Source organism: Cygnus olor, chromosome 18 (assembly GCF_009769625.2).
Source record: "Cygnus olor isolate bCygOlo1 chromosome 18, bCygOlo1.pri.v2, whole genome shotgun sequence".
In the NCBI taxonomy this organism is placed as follows: domain Eukaryota; kingdom Metazoa; phylum Chordata; class Aves; order Anseriformes; family Anatidae; genus Cygnus; species Cygnus olor.
Window position 1 is genome coordinate 3,892,897 of NC_049186.1, and position 20,346 is coordinate 3,913,242.

Sequence of the window (20,346 nt, forward strand, 5' to 3'; positions counted from 1 at the left end):
TCACAGGTGAAGTATCTTTACTGCTCCTTGCCACCCGTTGTTTTGCATTTTAACTGCATATAGTAAACCTCAGGATAACCACTCAACCACATGGATTGATTGGCTTTACCAGCAACATCTTTCTTCCCAGATAAGAGAACACTTTAAAGCCACTAAATGCTTCCGTACCTTCAACAATTCAATGGATTATTTTAGAATCACGGAGAACATGTTACCGTGTCCTCTTACCCAGAAACTTGTTCCCTTTAAAGCAGTTTGAAGTGTCACTGTAGTCCAGAATGCTCCTAAGTAGCCGATGCAGTATTATTGTTAGAGACTTACTATGTTTTCATGTAAATTCATTGAACAAGCACATATGTTGGAACAAAGCATACTGAAAGTTGAGTCAAACTTTTAGATGTAATGAGACGGAATCAGGACATGATTCAGTATCAATATTTATTAGGACAATTCATGGTCATGCTCCATTTGAACACAAAGCACCGAAATTTAGGTAGCTGAACATTATCCAAATATAATCCAGTTGAGACTGCTACGTATCGATATATGCAATATTCTAAGTGGTAGCATAGCTCCTATCTGTCCATCTTCTTTAACTGCAGTGGACAAACAAATACAAGGTTCTGTGGCTGAGGCAAACTTACTGGAAAAGGCATAGCAAAATTACTTTACAATGTGTATCCCCTGTTGTAGCAGTCACAGAACAAAATGCTATATAACCCAAGGTATCCAAATTCCCAATCCAAGATATCCAAATTGGTAATTCCAAATTAAAATTTCCAGTTACTCTCCCCCAATGACTTCAATTTAGTCTTTTTCTAAAAATCATCTAGAGACAGATTGTCTCAGCACAACATTCAACCGCAAAGTAAAGCACCATGGCTGTCACCACACAAGGAACTTGTCCCATTGCTGAAAACACAGCAGCAATGAAAATTATTAGTTGCCAAAAACTGCATCAGAAAACTAAATGGCGCTGTAGTTTCAGGAAGCGTGGCTAGAAACACATTGTCAACAATGACAGACTTGCCAAATGTAAATTTAAAAGCCAGAATTAAATCTTTGGCAAGTATTACACTATAGATAATCTGCACCAAGCTGCAAAAATTTCAGTGAAAGAAGAGGGAAGGGGAAGGACTAATTACAGTTAAGAATTTTTGATTTGTTTTAAACTGGCACTTCAAAGAAAAGGTAAAAAACATAAAATCAGTTTTACTCCAAAATTCTTATAAAACAAAAGCTGACCAAAAAAATTGGACAAGTATCAGACACTAAGTCATTAGTTATAATACATACATTCCACCTAGCCACTAGAAGCTGTTCAGTTAATGCCTTTGTCATCTTTAAAATAATATTGGGGCAGACAAATATTCTACTAGATTTATACATTGCTATCTCAATAGGTTACATCACTATGTAGATGGAGGAAATGGTGGACTCAACTGAGAAAGTTCAAATTTTTATGCACTGAGCCACCTACTTCCCTTGCGGTGGGAGCACAGCATAGTATATTGGGGACAGACTTGTCACCTATTATCCCATTCCTAGGGTCTCCCACCAGTAGCGGAAGCAAGGCTCTCCAGTGCAACAGGCAAGCACAATGGCAGAAGAAAACATGTACAGCAGTACCACCTATTTTTCAAGTTGTACAAACAGTTCAAGGCTATCCCTTCAGAATAGGAAGGCAGTTCTTCTGAAGTTTAATGAAGATTTCATCAGAAAAGCAACAACTTTATCGTACCATTGCGTCCAGTATATGCACATAAAAAATAAGCACACTATACAAAGAACAGAAGCAATATAATTTAAACATGCCATCAAGCTATAAACCATATATACATAGAAACATATGCCTATACAAACAGAACAAGACCACTTTATTACAAGGTACTTCTGTTGAAGTTTTTGGAGGAAATCATGACAGAAACAAAATGAGATCAAAGGGGATAGGTGTTGCCTCTAAAAGTAGTCTGTTCAGAAGTTTCATGCAACACCACCATCTGTATTCAACATTTAATAAAGTTTTAGCTGTACATAGATCTTCCCATGATTTCTGGACTCCCTTCCTGTACAGAGGTAGATTTCTGTAGATGTTCTGATATTGCACCACGTAAGTATAATGTTTTTATTAAAACAAGGAACAACTTACAAAGGCTAATTTATGGGTATAATCTCATTGTGTGCATTCAGGTAGCACAGTAATTGAATTCATGTGCACTTGATGAAAACAAGTCCCTCAAAGCGAAATATTTTATTTAGTTTGAAGTTCAATTATAAGCTGCAATTCTATTAACAGCTTCACATTCAGCTATCTCTTGTCATCAGGGTAACGTATTTAAGTCTCTCCCTCTATTCTTGAGCCTCTGATGTTTAGCCAGTGCAAGCACTTGTGTTGCCTTTACTAATGCCTTCATCCCATCCACTGCGTTCAAGTTACATGCTGATTTCAAACAGAGACAGGTTTTTGCAGTATTAGAACTTACGCACACAAGCAGTTGCAATACTAGGAAATTTACAAGAAGATGCATTCAAATGCTTCTTGAAATGACTAATGAAGCCCATCCACACTTTCAGAATGGAAAACAATCTGAAACTGTGCTAGCTTCAAAAAGGCCATTAATCAAGAATACAATGCTACTATGAAAATCTGAAGACATTTGGCAATAGTTTCTTTTTTTTGTCCATCACATTCTTCTACTACCCTCTCTGACAACTCATGAAGGTGCAAAAATGCTTGCATGCAAATACCACTTTAAGATGTTTGTTAAATTAAACCTCTATAGCATACCTAAAAAAACAGGGACACCATAATGATGCCAATGTATAATAACTTGAGCTCACAAGCATTGCTAAGTAGTTTTTCAGAGGCACTCCATGAAGTTATTTTTACAGAAGTCTGTCAACATGGAGATAAGTGAAAAAGAACAATCTGGTATTCTGTGTACCAAAACATGAGAATAGAAGTGCTGTGAGTCTGGCTCAGCAAATCTAACAAAGTTGTACTACGCCCAAGCTCACATGACAGTGCATGTGCATGTTTCACTTTCATAAAGAAGCCAACGTAAGCAGCAGCAGTCTTCATAGCTGCAAGTTTATGAGAAATCTTAAGAGGAAAGAAAAGTTCTCTTTTTGTACCAATCAACCAACTATTTGTAACTATTTTTAATGAAGGCTTGCATTGTAACCATTTAACATTAGTTTCCCAGATTCAGTTTATGTGAAGTGTCTTGTTCCTTACACAATGTTACATCAGTAAAGAATGGTGATTCTAGTTTGGAACTGAATAACGTTTCTTGAAATATTGATAGAAGGCATACATAAATTCATTACGCTTCTGCATATACACACTTGTCAAATTTTTTGTTGTTGTTGTTTTATGGGTTGTTTGTTGGTGGTGTTTTCATTAACAAAGCAAGTAAATCCCAAGTTACTATAATAACAACTGCAGTAATATTAAAATTCACGATGACTGTTCTCCCATGATGAAAGGGATTGCACACCTAGGAGTAGGAGTGCGATGATCTTGCCTTCTTGGGAAAGCCCATGTTGTGAAGTGAAGGGAACCCTCAATCTGGAGTAGCTTAATCAGGAATCACACTCCCTGCACCTGGCAGAAAGTGCTTACGTACCTTTCAAGATCACATTTTTGAACAAAGAAGTTCATTATACACAGGAGAGAACATACAATAAGAGTTAACAGACAATGGCAGGAACCAGGGCTTTTGGAGACTTCTCTTTTTGTTTTTAAAAAGCAATGGTTCTTCACAACTAAGAATCCACAACTAGGAAAGCGTCTTATTCATACACTCGGCTAGTGCATAGCATCTGCGATTGCATAGAATGTTTCCAGTGCTGAATCAGTAACTAACCTAAGCAAATCCTTTCAAAGTTTGATTGGTTACCACTTGATATCCAGACCGCTTGCCGTTTGATTTACTGCACTGTATTTGGTGTGCAAAGTTTCCTGGACCTTCCTGGAGTCCATGCCTTCTAGCCAGTCCTGGTACACCTTTTGCACATACACATTGGTTTCTGGAAGTCTAACGGGTATTGCAGCATACACTTCTTCCATCTGGTTAAGCAGCGCTTTATCTGGCTTCCCATCTTCAGTTTGTGCCTGGCCTTTTCCATTTAGGCACCCTTAAAAAAAAAAAAAAAAAGAGAGACATAGTGATGAAGATTTGATACAAAGAGAAATTTGGAAACTTCCTGTAGATAGTATGAAAAAAAAAAAAAAGTTGTTTCTTTACGAAAACTAACCTCCCCCATTCTGTTCAAATTTGTATTTCCCTGAAGTGACTCCAGTATCAACATCTTTATGTAAGTGAAGTTTCTATATCAACAATCTTTCTCTGCCTTCTCTGTGGTTTTATGATCTTAATTATGTTCCTTGTCTTTTCTTGCCCTTGACAACTACCATTTCAGAGCACTTCCTCTGAGGTTTGAAATAATCATAGGAGTCATGCTGTCATTTATTTATAGGTCATAAGAGAGCAAATAATGTTGTGGTTAATTTTAGAAAATCTAATCAATTTCTGAGCTAATCCTGTACATGTGTAATTGGTGTTCTAGACCAGTCACTAAATATTAAGCATTTTAGATTATTAAGAAGAGAATTAAGAAGGAATGAAACAGTGTCTGCCAAGACAACCTTCCTTTGAGATTCAAGGTTTGTCTGCAGAATGACTGCGGATCCACTAACATTCTTACCTCCTGGGCAGGCAAGGACTTCTACGAAGTGGTATAAAAACTTTCCTTTTTTCAACTTCAGAACCATGTTTTGAATATTTCTAAAGCCATAAGCTGCTGCGAAACGCAACACCGTCTCACCATCCTTTTCAAGGGTAACTTCCTGAAAGTCCTTGTTCCTGTGAAGATACACAGATAAGGTTTTAAATCCCTGCATTACCAAAGGGATGATCCAGCTGCGTCAGTTTGTATTCAGATGCTTAACATGTAACAGAAATCTTGAGTAAAATAGAAGGTGGAGTGAAATTTTCAGGATAGTACTATACTTAATTTCTCAGGGCAAGTAAGTTATTAATAGAATGAAAGCTAGCAGGAGCTATTTTAAAGCAACAGATTTACTTATCCATAATATATAACTGCCTATCAGTGAAAGACCCAGGTTAGTAATAACTCTGTCAGGGTTCACTGTAGTGCTAACCAGTCCATCCTACATAACACGGATACAAAACTGACTTACTTTAATGCTTTGTAGGTGATTTCTTTGACATCCATGCCAAAAAGCTCCTTCGCAGCATGTTTGAAAATGTGCTCCAGGTAACCATCAGATCTCTTCCCATCATGCCTTACTACGTCTCCCTCCTTTATTTCACCAAACCTTAGTAAACAATAGAAAGGTCAACTCCTAAATTTCATTCCTTCACTTCAAGCAAGTATATTTTTTCCTTCTCTCCATCCCCCCCAAAAAAGGTTTCACAGCAGTGAGACCATAGTCGCTTTTTTATTATTATTATTATTTTTTAATTCAACCCTTTAAGGACAGCAGTAAGATGTTGGGAAAAATAAAAGAAGAACAGTAAGAGGATGCAGGGCTCTCCATGTTCAGAAACCTTCAAAAACAGTAATTTACAGAAATCACATTTGGCAGTCTAAAGACTTAGTTAACAGCCATCCATTGCTCAGAAGACATTTTTGGGGAAAAAAGATCACAGCCAAAAAGTAAGCACAAAAATATTTTATCAACTTTGACACAAAGAATTCTTAGCCTAGGAGAACATAAGAGTACTTCAGAAGTTACAAGCCTTTCTGATGATTTGTCTGCTCCTGCAGAGCTGTTGTCAGTCTAGCATTATGCCATTAAAACAGCTCACAATCAGTGCAGTTGCCACCATGCTAGAGCACTGCAGCTTTAAGGTAAAGTGCCACACTGTAGTGAGCAAAGAAAATTACTAACATCATACCTAATGGACATAGCATCCCTCTGTTCCCCAGGTAAAAACAAAGCACTGATGAGCACAACCGGCTGTAGCATAAACTGTACTGGGATGCACGCTGGCAAGAGCCAAAGACTGCACCTCTCCAGGCTCATGTTCCTTCTTGGAAATGGAAAAATCTATAAGGGTGTGTGGCAATGCTAGTTTCAGGAAGGAATGTTGTTCTTCAGATTAATGAATAGACAGATTGCATCCTTTGCTCTTACATGCAAAAGCCTCTCCAGTTATAATTTAATTTGCCTTCCTCCCTTTCCTGAGGTCTATACAGTGCTCCCTCTTGCTTGAGCAGTCCAAACATAGCATCCAAGCAGGAAAGCAAAGGGAAAATTACCCCAACAAAAACCTAACTAAAAAAAAGTGGAAGTTGTAATTCTGACAGAGAAGTATTTTTATCACTAAAGAGCTAAGTTTATATATGTAGTATTCCCCTCTATGCCACGCCACTACATTTATTGAAGTACTCCAACTTCAATCTGATAACCTTGGGTCATTTGCTATGTGATATGGTCTCCTAATTTTAGCCAAATCCTCTTTGTTAGCATTCACCAGATACAAAAGCAAGTTGAAAACTGCACCGAGTTACTTTGTTCACAATAGTTTTTTAATACCAAGTACTTTACCACAAATTGGTGCTGTGCTAGAACTTGTTTTAAAGAAGAAGAGTTCTATTTATGTACATTTCTCTGCAGAAATCTGCTTTTAAGACCCAAGGAGAGCAAAATGTGATCAGGTTTCACAGCTTTAAACAGTATCATCAGATTAGTCATTTTTAAAACAAACACTATTCCCCAACATACACGGATGCAGTAATACGGGCATATTCTGGTTCAGAGTTTGCTCTTTCATTGGACATGTTGATTATGAAAGAAATGATTACCTCTATGTGATTATGTCTGTAAAAACTGTACTTATCTAATTCTTATTCTGTGTAGCAGCTTCTACTGGAAGTAATCAGAGCTATCCTACAACCGCAGCCCTGAAACTGTTACCACTGTACAACTTCATTTCACCAGTCTAGACTAGATCTAAGCAGGACACTAATTGCAAGGATATTTTTATTTTTTATTTTTAATTTCCAAAGCTTTCCATTCTGTGCAAGAAAGCACGTTTATTGCTCTACCACCACCACTCTGGAAAGATACCAAGTAACATTTGTCACACTTGAACAAAGATCACTGAGCACTGAAACCAGCCTTTGTAGCTAAGCCTGAGGAATAAAACAACATGCATGCTGCTTTCAGAGCTAGTCATACCCATAAAAAAAACTCTCTTCAAATCTTTTGTTATTTTCATCTACTACACTTCACCTTAAAGCATGTTTCAACTTTATCTAATCTTGAAAAAAGTGAGTTGCCCTGTTTAGGATAAAACTGAATTACCATTGTCCTGAAAGGGTGCTATTTCAAACAATTCTCCATGAACATACTATGGGAAAGTGGAAATTTACTGTCAAAGTGCTGCTCTGATTGAAAGGGAAGCACAGAACAGATGGCCAGCCCATGAGGCAGCCCAGCATCCTGGTGAGGCCAGACAGCTGGAAGGGGGCAGACAAGACTGTTAGCTTTATATGTACTCAAGGAATGGAGAGCACTGAATGGAGTCAACACCCTCAGTCACACTTAACTAGCAAGTCACGAACTTGATATAGTCAAATCTAGTATTACAGCACTGCAATATAAACGAAGAGCTAAACAAATCTTCAAAAATCAAATTTTAAAAACAGTTTTTAAAAGTTTTTGAAAGGATGAGGCTTTAATATATTCAGGCTTTGATGCTGGCTTTTTTGCTTTAGCAAGAAAAAACATTCTTTTAAGTTTTACATTTATGTTGAACACACAAAGGTTTTGTTGGTTGTCATCAAAATAAGGAAGCAATCCACAACAAAGCTACTTACAAACTATCCACAGCTACTTCAGTCATATCTTTCATAGACACGTTTTTCTGTTCCATTATTTGCACAATTTCACCTGTAGAAAAACATAGGACATTTTACTTACAACACAAAGCAAAATGCATGTGCTATGCGTTTAAGAGATCGACATCCCAACACCTCCACGTGCTTAGAGCCACAACCTCCACTTCTTGGAGTCAGTTACCTCCAATAACTCAGAAGCCTGATACATTGAGCCCTGAAGAAAAGGGCCTTCAGCTTGCTCCAAACTTTGCATAATGCTATTTAGCCTTTCTGTTGAGTAAAGTTTAGAAGAAGTGAAGAAGTAGTTTCTACTCCGCAGGGAAAAAGGAGGATATATTGTTTGGACATTAAGCCTAAAGACAAGGGCCACAACAAAAAGTCACTGGTGTCATGCAGTGGTAATAATCCCAGTACATATATGACCATACATAAGCAAGACAAAGATTTGTAACGTGGATTTGCATAGCTCTTACTTTTCTTAAGGGGATAACAAAAATAAGTATCTGAATCCTGAACATGAACTTAAAAGGAATTTTTTTTGGTTTTGCCTTCCACATACAATATCACTGCTACCAGTAGCACAAAAAAACTGTACTTATTTGTAAAGCAGAAGCCCACCGTACAATTAAATCAGACTTTGGAAAAAAAAAAAAAGCATGGCATAAAAATTGGAGATTCATGTATATCTTTACAAATAGTAAGTTTAAAGAAGATTTAACCTGATGTTAGAACACAATCAACTTCTTGTGAATGATACAAGGCAGTGTAGAAATCTTCCCGCAAGGCTTCCAGTTTCTTGTCATAACAAGGCGCCACAATTACATGGAAAATTTTATCTGGAGACAAGTTCTGCACAATAGAGAAGAGAGCACATGTTAACTCCATGAAGAGCAAAAGACAGGTTGAAGGATGACAAAGATAAAAATAACACCACACGTTCCATTCAGGTAATATTAGAAATCAATCTGTAGCAATAAATTTGAAGACTGCAGCACACATGACATGGTTTGCCAGAAGTCAAAAGCAGGAGCAAACAACATCTGAAGTCAGTCTTCCATCTGAAACTTCTACTTATTCTTTCAAACTACATGATGTGTCACTTTTGTAGCTTTCAACTGCCTTAGAAAGCGAGCGCAAGTCAGGATGTCTGAATTCTGTTTTCTAGCTCTGTCACTCACTCACTTTCAGCCACAAGTCCATCAGTATTTCTCTATTTATGGGAAACAGCAATATTTTTCTATATAATCTGAATGTAGTTAAATGTATGATATGTACAAAGAACAGCAACTTTTTCAACATAGAAAATTGCGAAGATAAAAAGGTTAGTTTCTAGCATACAATGCTTTTTATTGATTCTGGATAACCCAGAAATTTCTACAGTGCTCTCCTCTACTCCTGTTTTGACTTCTACAGAACTACACAGGCAGTATATAACAAGGATCTCTTTAGCAACTCTGGATTTAACTTCATCTGTTAGTATCTAAATCGATGTTGCACTGGGAGCACGAGGATTGCCACCAGCTCACAATATAAGGTGCTTTGTACATTGTTCTTACCATGGACGCTTACTTGTATGGCAGCAGAGCAGCATTTATTCTTCAAGTGAAGGACAAAATTCAGGAAGATGCTTAGAATACACCAAAATCTACATTTCCGTATTAAAACATAACATAGTAGCCCATCTTTTTGGAAGAGTATAATGGTAAAAATAAGGCAGAATTACTTACCTGCTGCCTGGCAAAGTAGCCCTTCACCAGGGAGCCCATGATCTGCTGTGGAGACTTTGCAGTGCAAATGTGGGAGGTCACAAGATTGGTGAGTACTCTCTCAGCATACCGGATCCAACCTACAATGACAGGAATCACAGTTAAGACACTGAAGTAGCACATAAGCATGGTAAGGTGACAGTAGTTATAGCAAAGTTGTTAGAAATGAAAAGACTTTCACAGTAGCTAGAACATTCCTGCTTTGAAAATGGAGTTCACGTATGCCGGAATCCCCCACCTTAGGAACTGCAGGAAACCTCAAGGCTTTGTTAACAGTGCTTTACAACTGGATACCTGTAATCCACTGTGTCATTAATTTGAAACCTAGAAACCACTATAAATTGCATGATCTATTACATCCTTTCTAATGCATGGATTTAACAAAGCAGGAAGAACAAGATCCCAGCTAACAAAGAGTAAGCTGACTTCCTAGTCCTTAGCTCTTGGATCAATGGATACTCCAACAAATGTACTCTGTTCAGTTGCTTAGCTGTAACCTTCTCTTTCCTGAGATTTAACAACCACACATCCAGCTTGCCTCATCTAGAACAGAAGAGTCACATGAAAGCATTATCACAAGATGCACATGGATTAAACCTAGGAAAAATGGCTTCTTTTACTATTGTTAGAGTATCTACACCTTCTTTAGAACCACCTCCCCGTACACAAAGCAGTTAACTGGTGTCTCTTTGTATCCAACATCCAGTCTTAGTTACTCAAGACTCCCTCTCCTCTTCACCAAGCTCCTTCAGCATTTCAGCTACGACAGGGTATTTATATTTACACCACCCCTAATATCCACAGCGGTTCTAGTATCCCCCACTTTACAAAACACAAACTGAAAAGAGAGGGGATTAAGGTATCCAGGGTGTGTGATTCTTACTATGGCACTGTAACTTTTACTGAAAGCAACAGCCCAGCATCTTTTACAATGAGGACTTAATTCAGAATTTTTGCTTCACCCATATGAACTGTAGATCTGAATTGTGCAGAAGTGTTTAACGCAGCCTTCTAGGGAATTTTGTTGCTTTTGGTGCTAAGAAAGAGTAAAAACATTTCTTGCTTCAGCCTTTTATCTTTAAGTAGATCAGTGTTTACATAAAAGAAAAACTGCTGCAAAGTACACAGTGCCCAGGAAAGGGAATACTTGTAGTTTAATTCTTAAGCTTGAAGACGGTGCCAGGTATTTGTACATAAGTGCAAGTCAGAACACTGCCACAAAGGCCAGTAACAGCACAACTGGAACTCAAGTGGTATTCAGATATCCTAGTCGCAAACTGTAAGGAAATTTCACTAAATTCCAGGGGACTTCTGGCAGATATCACCCCAAGCAATTTCTTAAATTCTTTTCTTCCAGTAGACAGAACAAGTGTACAGTAGTTCCCGCTGCACAGTGAGCATTAGTCATTGTTTAATTATACAAGCAGCCTTGAATGAGCAGCGCAAGGCATTTATCTGTACTTCGCATACGTGCCGTTTCTGCCCACTCATCAGCGGGGCTGAATTCCAGAGCCACAGTTACAGGAGGCCTAAGATACCCAGTTCTTCTATCAGTGTCCATCTGTAACCACAGAGGCCTGCACCCTTCAGGAATTCATTCAGATTCTAAACCACTTGCTGGCTTATGTTAGTATCAAAGAACAAAAAGAAGCCCCTACAAATCACCGTATAAATGCTTACAGATCCACTTCAGAACATGTTATTTTTAGTGGTTTATCATAAGGATGTCAGAGAGACATATGCCATAAATATTTATGCATCAGTATAAAGTACAGAACAACTAGGTAGAAAATATTCACTACTTTAAAACCCCATTCCTGTAAAAGGAAATTAATTTAGTTGACTGGAACAACAGCATTTCAATCCCCAGCAATTACGGTCTTCCTGCATATGCTACAAGCCTGCCCCACTGACTTGTTTTCGTAGTTCAGAGGTTAGCAATGCATTAAAAATACTGCCTGGTTCCCAGAGCAAGTGCTTCACATTGCTTAACCATTTGGTAAATGAAGAAACAACTGATTATTTCTGGAGTATTATGCAAAAAAAAATCACTAGAGCAGTTACACTGTTGCATTTTGGGCAAGAAACAAACAAACAAAAATTCTCACTTTACCAGAACAGCAGGAGGAGGTAAGAACAATTTAGGCAGAGACAATTAAATGCCCCTTGATCAGGTTTTGGGATTATACCAGCTATGCTCTTTTACTCAGGGTATATATTACAATGCACACCACTACTGCAGAGGGTGGTGTTTTAATCTGTGGAGTTATACCCAAAGATAAATAAAAGTAAAGCAGAAATATTTGAGTTCACGTTGACCTTGACCTACAGAGCTATATAAAAACATTTTTGTGATGAGCACACCCAGTAAACAAAGTATCTGTGACAGATTTATGTCATCTAAGGACAGAGAGGGGAAGGAGAATGAAGAAGAGAAAATGCACCCAGACAAATTCATGAAACACAGTAAACAACCTTACTTCAGATGACTGGACAAACTTCTTCTGTAATTGCTGTCAAAGGGAAGGAAATGCTGCACACTTTCAGAATGGGTTTACAGTGGTATTTCAGTTCACTTTTCCAGAAATGGAAATCACCCATGCCTCTACATCCACAGCACAGAGCTAACACCATAACTCGCAATGAAGACAGAAACAATCTTTTGTAGAACAGATAAGGATGAGAAAAGTGTTCCAGCAACTGTGTTAATGTATTTCTAGTGAGAGAAGCAAATAATCTTAACTCTGTTTCTAGATGCAGAAAATTAAAATTATCTCAGAGGAAGTTCTAAAAGAAACCCACAGGTTTTGAATTTTAAATAACGAACAAGTCAAAGCTGATTAAATGGGGTGGTTTCAACTTGGCAGGTTTTGCACTTGCAAAAGAGCAACATATAGTACGTCTGTTTCTGAAGATACCAGATAACACTAAGATAACACTAACAGAAAGAAGCAGAAACTTTTCCCTCTGACATATACACAGTTCCTAAAGCATAACCCAGATACTTCCACTAGAGAACACACAGAATAAACAAGAGTACAAGTATAATTTAAGTATCAGTATTTAAAATTTAAATAGATGACAGGAGCAGATTCTGGAAGCCACTGAATACATACTCTCACTCTTAACTGTAACTTTTTTTTTTAAAGAATGCAATCCACATAAATTATTTCCAAGTTAGTACTATTTTTATATTTTTCTTAGAAAGCCTTTTGAAAATCAACATGAGTGTTGATTTTCAACACCCAGCTAGGGTGGAGCTGGCAAGGGGCGTTAGGCAAAGGAGTTACTTCTGCCCCTTTTTTGATACTTGTTTTTAGGAATATTATTTATCAGAGTTGGGAACTGACAGAACAATGTGCTAACAAATGCGCAAGAAGTAAACAGTAAGTGAATGTACTGCATCTTTTCAGTTGTGATAAATGCACATTCCTTTTGTAACAGAACAAGTTCTCATGCAAAATTCTCAGAAGAGGGTCACATGGCAAGTGGGAGTTATTTTGTAAATGTTAGACATAACTGTCTCAGTCATTAGAAGTAATGTCACTTGCTGAAGTGAAAAGTTCAAGACTTTGCTTAAGATAATGGAGGTTATGGTTTAATTACAGCAGTTAGCAAAATTCCTTAAAGATTCTTTTCAATAAAAAACACCATGTTAAACTTTGTGGTCCAGGCATACAAGCAGCAGCCACCAACTCCTCAATCATAATTTCAGTTGTGATAAATTTCTCCTAGGGCTTTACATGAAGCGCTAAAAACCTCAGTTCTTCTGTACCTCAGGTTCATTATCCAGACATTAATATGTAATGTATGCTTCTTCTATAGCAGTGACGGGAAATACAACAGGTTAATAAACACCATGTATCAATACTAGCACAGGAAATCAGTAGTTCAGGTTCCTTGTATTATTATCAGAAGCTCTAGAGTACCAGCAAGGTTCATTTTTTGAAGAGCAACGACAGGATTTACACTCCCCACCTTTTACAAAGGTGCAACAGCAAACAACTGCAAGACGCAGACAGGACGTTTACTGCAACTTTTGTAGCTGACTGCGCAAGGACCTACACTGAATTAGCAACTACCTTATCCAACACGAGCACATCCATTCCTGGTCGGCATGGCTCACATTTATGTGGCTGTGATAGCTCATCACACGTGGGAAAGCTCATGGGTAACTCTTCCAACAGCCCATGAAGAACAGATGAAAGCACCCTTAATTCCTTGGTGGAAAAAGGTTGGAGAAATCAGTTCTCACCAGGGCAAGCAGAGGCAAACATTGGTAAGGCATGCTCCTCCTGGTTCCTCCGTTGATACCGCTGCACAAATTCCCTCTGGCTCTCCAGGATACTGAAATCAGCAGCTATAGTGGTGTCGAATACATAATGCACCCCTATGAAATACAATAGTAAGGAAAAGTGAATGAGTAGAATGTTTTCCATCTCACACAAATCCTTCCAAATCCTAGGTCTACAGGAAATCTTGGAAGATCAATGGATATATTCTCCACTCTCTACAAAAATTTCACAATTAGTACAGTCAAAAACAAAAGCTGTACGCTGAAAAGCTATCTTCTGTGTCATGAATTGAAAAGGACCACCAACTTGCTAACTCTGACTAGCGACACTTCAAATAGCTGTCAGCTTCCTTATGGCAAGCTTTTCATTCAGAAAATATTTGCTTTTTGTTTGTCCAATTGCATAGGATCTCAAGACCCCAGGGCTATATGCAATGACTCTTGAGAATGAGCATTCTTTATAAAACGTGAAGTGACTTCTTATCCACAAAAAAACCAACATGTATCCTGCTAAGAGGCATATCTTCCTCTGCTTAAGTTGTCTGCAAAAGTACATGAGCATATCAGCAACACAGAAGAGACCTTCCATCTGCTTGTTTAGCAACATACTCCCTATACACCTATGTAATATCAAGCATGTCCCTGCAGCAAGTGAGGCAAAGATAAATAACGTATTCTAAGAAAACTGGGGCCCACCAGAACTTGGCTCTCTTTTTGGATGCAGAAAATAATATACCGGGTACACACATGCATAAAAAAAAACCCTGAAAAATAAAAAAAATAAGGCAGGAAACAATTCACGGATTTATTACTGTCCTTCTTCCTCCCTCAAGTACATTAAAGAAGAAAACCCTTAGTTTTTTCAAATTAAACTTTGTATATACAGTATAAAGAACAAAGTAAATACAGCTTTAACATAAAATAAGCAGATACAACAGTTTTTGTGAGTCACTTGAAAATACTTGAAAAAACACCTGATAATATTCTAGAGATTCATGTCAAAGGGCTGGTAGGCACTTAGGATAAGAATCCCCCTCCCCCTAAGTTAGAAAACAAGGGAGAAATCTTATTGAAGCTCACAGCCAAATCCTCCCTGATTTCTTCATAGTGAACATTTCAAAGATGGCTCTATAACGTCCTTCTGTTCTCTGACCTTTACTATCAACACAGTCATGCTTCAAATCTATTCCTGAAACCAGTGTATGTCACACTGGTGCACGGTCACTAATATCACAGAGTACACATTTCAAACTCACCCCTAAACTAAATTGTGCTTTATGACTGCATAACAAACAGTTCTGCTGAGGAAGCAAAAACAGAAAATAACCTTCCCTTTCTGTTCCACCGTAACAACCCCAAACTTACCGAGACTTTTGAGGAAACCACAGAGTCTCCTGGCTGCATCATTCACAGAGAGATTGAATTTAGCAGCAAAATAAGGCAATGACTGAGGGCATATAGACACTGCCAACACTTTGTGTTTTGAGGTATCACATTTCTGGTAAACAAAACAAAACAAAACACAAAGGAAACAAGGTGGGTAATTACAAAAGGGTAATGCTCCCTCCTTTCCCTCCCTTTTCTACTCCTGGAGTTACTCCTCAGTGTCCTATGCTTCAGCAGGCCTTATTATGAAAACCCCTATGAAACAACGATCACATTTCTTGAGGGCAGGACAGGATGTTCTTCTGATCCTGTCAGTGTTTATCTCTAATCATCCGTAGATGTTGCTTTTGTATGACTCAGGGAAATCCATCTGTCCCAAGACAATTCTGTAGTTGGTCTCGTAAAGGCATGAAGAAATTTAAGAGACATTCAGCACCTATGAAGTGTTCATTCCTACCAGAATCTAGTACTGACAAGTGAGGAAAAAAAGCAGAATGTTTAAATACTAAAATAAATGAACTAGTGTTTCCAGGAGCATGGGCATTCAAAGCTACAAATTCAACCCAGCAAATTACAGATCTGAACCTTTGTTCAGGCTCCCATGTCTCTATCACTGAAGAAATTGAGAGGAAACTGGCAAGACAGGATCCTTAACAAACCAGCATTTGTGAGCACTGAAGAACCCTTTGAAAATACAAACAGTGGTGTGCAATTGTAAAGCTCAGATGACTCTAACATTTATTTGAGGATGAACCTTGTGGTTTCGTTGAGATGTTGTCCAGATCAGCGGAACACTTGAAAGAGAAACCAGGACTATGCTACAGGGTGAGACTTGTCTGTAAAAGCTTAGAGACCATAGTTTGTTCTTAGACACCCTAAATACTGTATAATGACCCTGCAAGCACCTCGCTTGCTTATAAGGTAACCCGTCTGCCTCTCAATTAGACCCTATATGACCTGAAAGGGTTGTATCACTCCCGCCCCCCCCTTTCTTCTCTCTTTCGCTTGTGTACACTAGTATCATGTTATATGGAGAGTTAAACTAGTTCTAAGAAAACTAAATTACTACGTAACGATCATCTTATTTACAACACTTATGTACAGATTAAGAAAAGACCAGCATTAATTCTAATAGCTTTTCATGACCAAGTAAGGACACAGAAGACTTGAATGGAACTGAATTCAATCAGGATCAAGATCTAAAAATCTGAACACCATACATAGCAGTTACATTCCAGGGAATACAGATCTCAGCAGAAAACAGCAATTCTTTGCTAAGAATTGAGGGCTACAATTTTTGTTCCAAACATAGGCAGCTCAAAAATATATTAAAAACAATTCTACTTCCAAAAATTAGTCTTGATAACTTTGTATTATGCGGATACATTGGCATATGAAACCCCCAGAACAGTGCTAGTAACTACGGTGTGAATATTTATAAACAATGAACCTCAGACCTATTTGATGTTAAGAGTAATAATGAAGTTATGTTTTCCAAAAATCTTATTTCAGCAAGTGCAATAACTTTCTTCATTTAGGGCCAGTGATGTAATCTTGCATCTCTACTGCAAAATTATGTTAAGTACTTCTACTGTTCATCTTGCCTTAAGTTTTCATTCCTCTTTGGACAAAGTACATCCTGACAGATCTTCATATTAACTGCCTTGGGAAATTAAGTTCTTAGTCATTCTGTAATCTCTTCCCCTCCTCACAGAAAACAGTGCATTATTGTTTGTGTCATTTTACCTTATTAAGGTTGAGTATACGAAAGAGCTCCTTCTGATTCTGCTGGAAAACTCTGGCTCCTTCTTCTGATGTCATACAATTGTCACATGCTAAGCAGTCGCTAAGGAGTATTTTAGCATTAGCCAATGCATGAAACTCATTTTTCTGTAAAAAAAGATACAAATACATAAATATTTAATAATGATCAAGCAATTTTCAAGATCTCTGCAATGACCCAGATAAAAAGCAGATCTGCTTCTCACTGTTTTATTTAAAACAAGACTATCCATGACACTGGTATAACATTAAAGATTTTTTAGAAGTAGTCAAAGGAATTTGTTCAATCCTTCTTCATGGTTCTGCTCCATTATTACTGTGAAACTGCAAAACGTTTAAGTGTAAACACATCGCTCTAAATTTAGCCCTGAAGTACATGTTGTAGTAACCAGATTTGCACTGAATTTCAGAGTTGACAGTAACCAACAATTTACCAAGCAAGTCAGAAAACTTTCATTTGAACTATTAAGCCTCTTTAATAGCCAGATGCCTCTATCACCAAGACGGCTTAGGCTTTTACCTCTAGGTAAAACAAACAGAAGGCAGTCCTACAGTTACATTGACCATTTACTGCAAAGTAACAGTTCTAGATTTCTGGCTAAAATACAATTGGCAGCTCAACTGTGGGGGAAAAAATGAATACTTGGATGGAAGTGCAAGATAACCAAGCTACTTGTGGAAAAAAACAATAATTAATTCCTTCAATTAAGAACCTATTCCCAGGGAGACAGTTACCTCTTGAAGAACAGTATGTGACACAAGTTTGTCCTATATAAAAGAAATAATACATTTGTGCACTTGAACAGGCAAAATCCCACTTTTTTCCTTCTAAGCCCTGTCCCCATTATGAAGAATTGAGGTAAGATTTTGACACACAGTTTAAAAACAACAACAACACATTTAATTATTCTTTGTGCTTGCAGACCAAGGGATTTTTACTTCATCTTTTGAAAAGGTTCTTGATTCTCATGTTATGGACACATACAGACAGAGTCATAACTGATACAGTGTTATATCCAGCACTTGGAAGTTCTCTGTTTGGAACCTCTGCCCTTGGGGCGCATCACAAAACAAGAACAAAAAGAAGCACATGGTACAATTTTTAGAAGGAACATTACCTCTTCAAAGCCATCATTAGAACTCAATGCATCAACAGATGCACTTTGCGAATCATCATTTTTCTGTTTTTTACTGCATTCCTGAAACAAAACATAAGACATATTACGCAAAATACGTCCATCAATATCGTTACAGAACTATTTGGATAGTTAAAAACTCCTTTAGCTCATTTACAGGTTTTGACAGTACGAGAGCTGCACCTTTATAGTCAAGGCTTTATTTTCAAAGCGCATCGGATACAATTAAATAATTCCTCAGAAATTCCCTTGATCGGTTTCACAGTTCTCAGCGATTACTATTATTTTAAACCCCGAGGGGAAGATCAAATAGAACGCCGAGAAGCCAGAGACACACATCGCGAGGTGACCGCCCCGAGAAACCCCAAAGAGGCAGCGCCACGACCCCGAACAACCCCAAACCACCCCGAACAACCCCGAAGAGCCCTAACAGGCAGCAGCACCACCCCGAGCAGACCCAAACCACCCCGAGCAGCCCCAAAGAGCCCTGAGGGGCGGCCCCACCACCACCGGCCAGGCTTCCCGGGGGGCTCAGCCCGGGGGCGCCGCCGGGCCCGGGGACCTTAGGACGCCGCCCGAGCCCCCCTGAGGTGCAGTCCCCGGGCGGAGGGGTCCCGCGGCCGCCCCGCTCACCTTTTTGGTGCAGTTCTCGCACTTCATTTGCGGTCCCTCCGGCGCCACCCGGCTCTCTTGCGGGACAGGAGCAGGTCGGTGAGGGCCCGGCCCGGCCCCGCCGCCCTTTGTCGCCGTGCCCGCCCCCTGCCCCTCGCACCGCCAGGCACCGGCCGCTCACGGATGGGGCGGCCGCGGTGCAGGGGAAGAAGCGGGCACCGTACCGTCCCGCCGCGCTCAATCGCGTCCCCGTCAAGGGCACGGGGCTGAGGCTGGGGCTGGGGCTGGGCAGCGCCTCACGGCCGCGTCGCCGCCGGGTTCCCGGCTGGGGCTGGGGCTGGGGCTGGGGCTGGAACTGGGGCCGCCGCCACCGCCTCCCCGCCCCCCCGCGCGGCGGGGCCCATTGTGGACCTGAGCCTCGGCACGTAGCCGCCGCCGCGCTCGCCCCCGCCGCTGCGCGGGCACGGGAGGGGCCAGGGGCGCGCATCACGCGCCAGGCGCGCGCCCACCACCCCCTCCCCGGCAGCTCCCGCCGTGAGGCGCCGCCGGGCCGGCAAGGGGAGGGGGGAGGCCTCGGTGCTCTGCTGCGGGCTTTTTTTGTGGTTTAAACATCCTCCGTAGTTATTTCATACATTTGTTTCTCTCTCTTTTTTTTTTCTTTTTTCTCCCTAACATTGCCTTTTTTTTTTCCTCAGGTCTTTTAAAATAAGAGTTCATAGGATCCTAGAATCATTAAGATTGGAACAGACCTCCAAGATCATCTGGTCCAACCATCCCCTACCACCGTCACCCACTAAACCATGTCCCCAGGCACCATGTCCAACCTTTCCTTGAACACCCCCAGGGACGGTGACTCCACCACCTCCCTGAGCAACCCGTCCCAATGCCTGACTGCTCTTCCTGAGAAGAAATGGCTCCTCATTTCCAACCTGAACCTCTCCTGGCACAACTTGAGGCCATTCCCTCTAGTCCTATCAGTTACCTGCGAGAAGAGGCCGATCCCCAGCTCCCCACAGCTTCCTTTCAGGCAGTTGTAGAGAGCAATGAGGTCTCCCCTGAGCCTCCTCTGCTCCAGATCAAACAACCCCAGTTCCCTCTGATGCTCCTGGGGTTGCTTCGAAGTTACTAAACACAACAAGATTAAGCACAGTAAACCAACAGGGCTTAATCTCCTATTTCTCGAACAAAATACACATATCAGTGCCCTGTTCACATACACACATCATGAAACCCTCAGCGTAACGTTACTGAGTGCACAGCCCTGCCTCCCACACCTCGCCGCCCTGACAGCACCGGTTAAGGCACTTCACATTCATGTCAGTGGTTGTCTTCCTAAATCTCACGTTGTACCATTTAAGCATGAAGATTCAACCCATATCTTGCTCACTCTGCTTTTTACACACCCCCTCCATTTAAGCAGCCATACAAGCATATGCCTATGGCAGAGAATTTTTTCAAGTATAAAAAATGACCTTTCAGAAATTAAACCACAGAA

The 20,346-nt window shown here is 39.8% G+C and overlaps 1 protein-coding gene across 1 annotated transcript; it reads right to left on the bottom strand.

Annotated features, from left to right (window-relative positions):
* Positions 1-428: 428 nt before the first annotated feature.
* NARF (nuclear prelamin A recognition factor) lies at positions 429-19,285 on the bottom strand. The gene is made up of 11 exons (XM_040530917.1): positions 18,873-19,285; positions 18,222-18,302; positions 17,068-17,211; positions 15,301-15,433; positions 13,897-14,031; positions 9,603-9,721; positions 8,595-8,724; positions 7,855-7,927; positions 5,207-5,344; positions 4,711-4,868; positions 429-4,140 (listed from the first exon to the last, which is right to left on the bottom strand). The coding sequence occupies exons 1-11, from the start codon at positions 18,897-18,899 to the stop codon at positions 3,899-3,901; spliced, it is 1,380 nt and encodes a 459-aa protein (XP_040386851.1). The 5' UTR covers positions 18,900-19,285; the 3' UTR covers positions 429-3,898.
* Positions 19,286-20,346: the final 1,061 nt, after the last annotated feature.

What these genes read in the sequence shown, in the direction of transcription:
- NARF (XM_040530917.1), bottom strand. Translation starts at nt 18,899, where the DNA reads ATGAAGTGCGAGAACTGCACCAAAAAG. An exon ending in TGGTTTCCTCAAAAGTCTCG is followed by an intron (nt 14,032 to 15,300) that starts GTAAGTTTGGGG and finishes TGTATTTCATAG; the next exon opens with GGGTGCATTATGTATTCGAC. An exon ending in TGATTGTGTTCTAACATCAG is followed by an intron (nt 7,928 to 8,594) that starts GTTAAATCTTCT and finishes GTTTTTCTACAG; the next exon opens with GTGAAATTGTGCAAATAATG.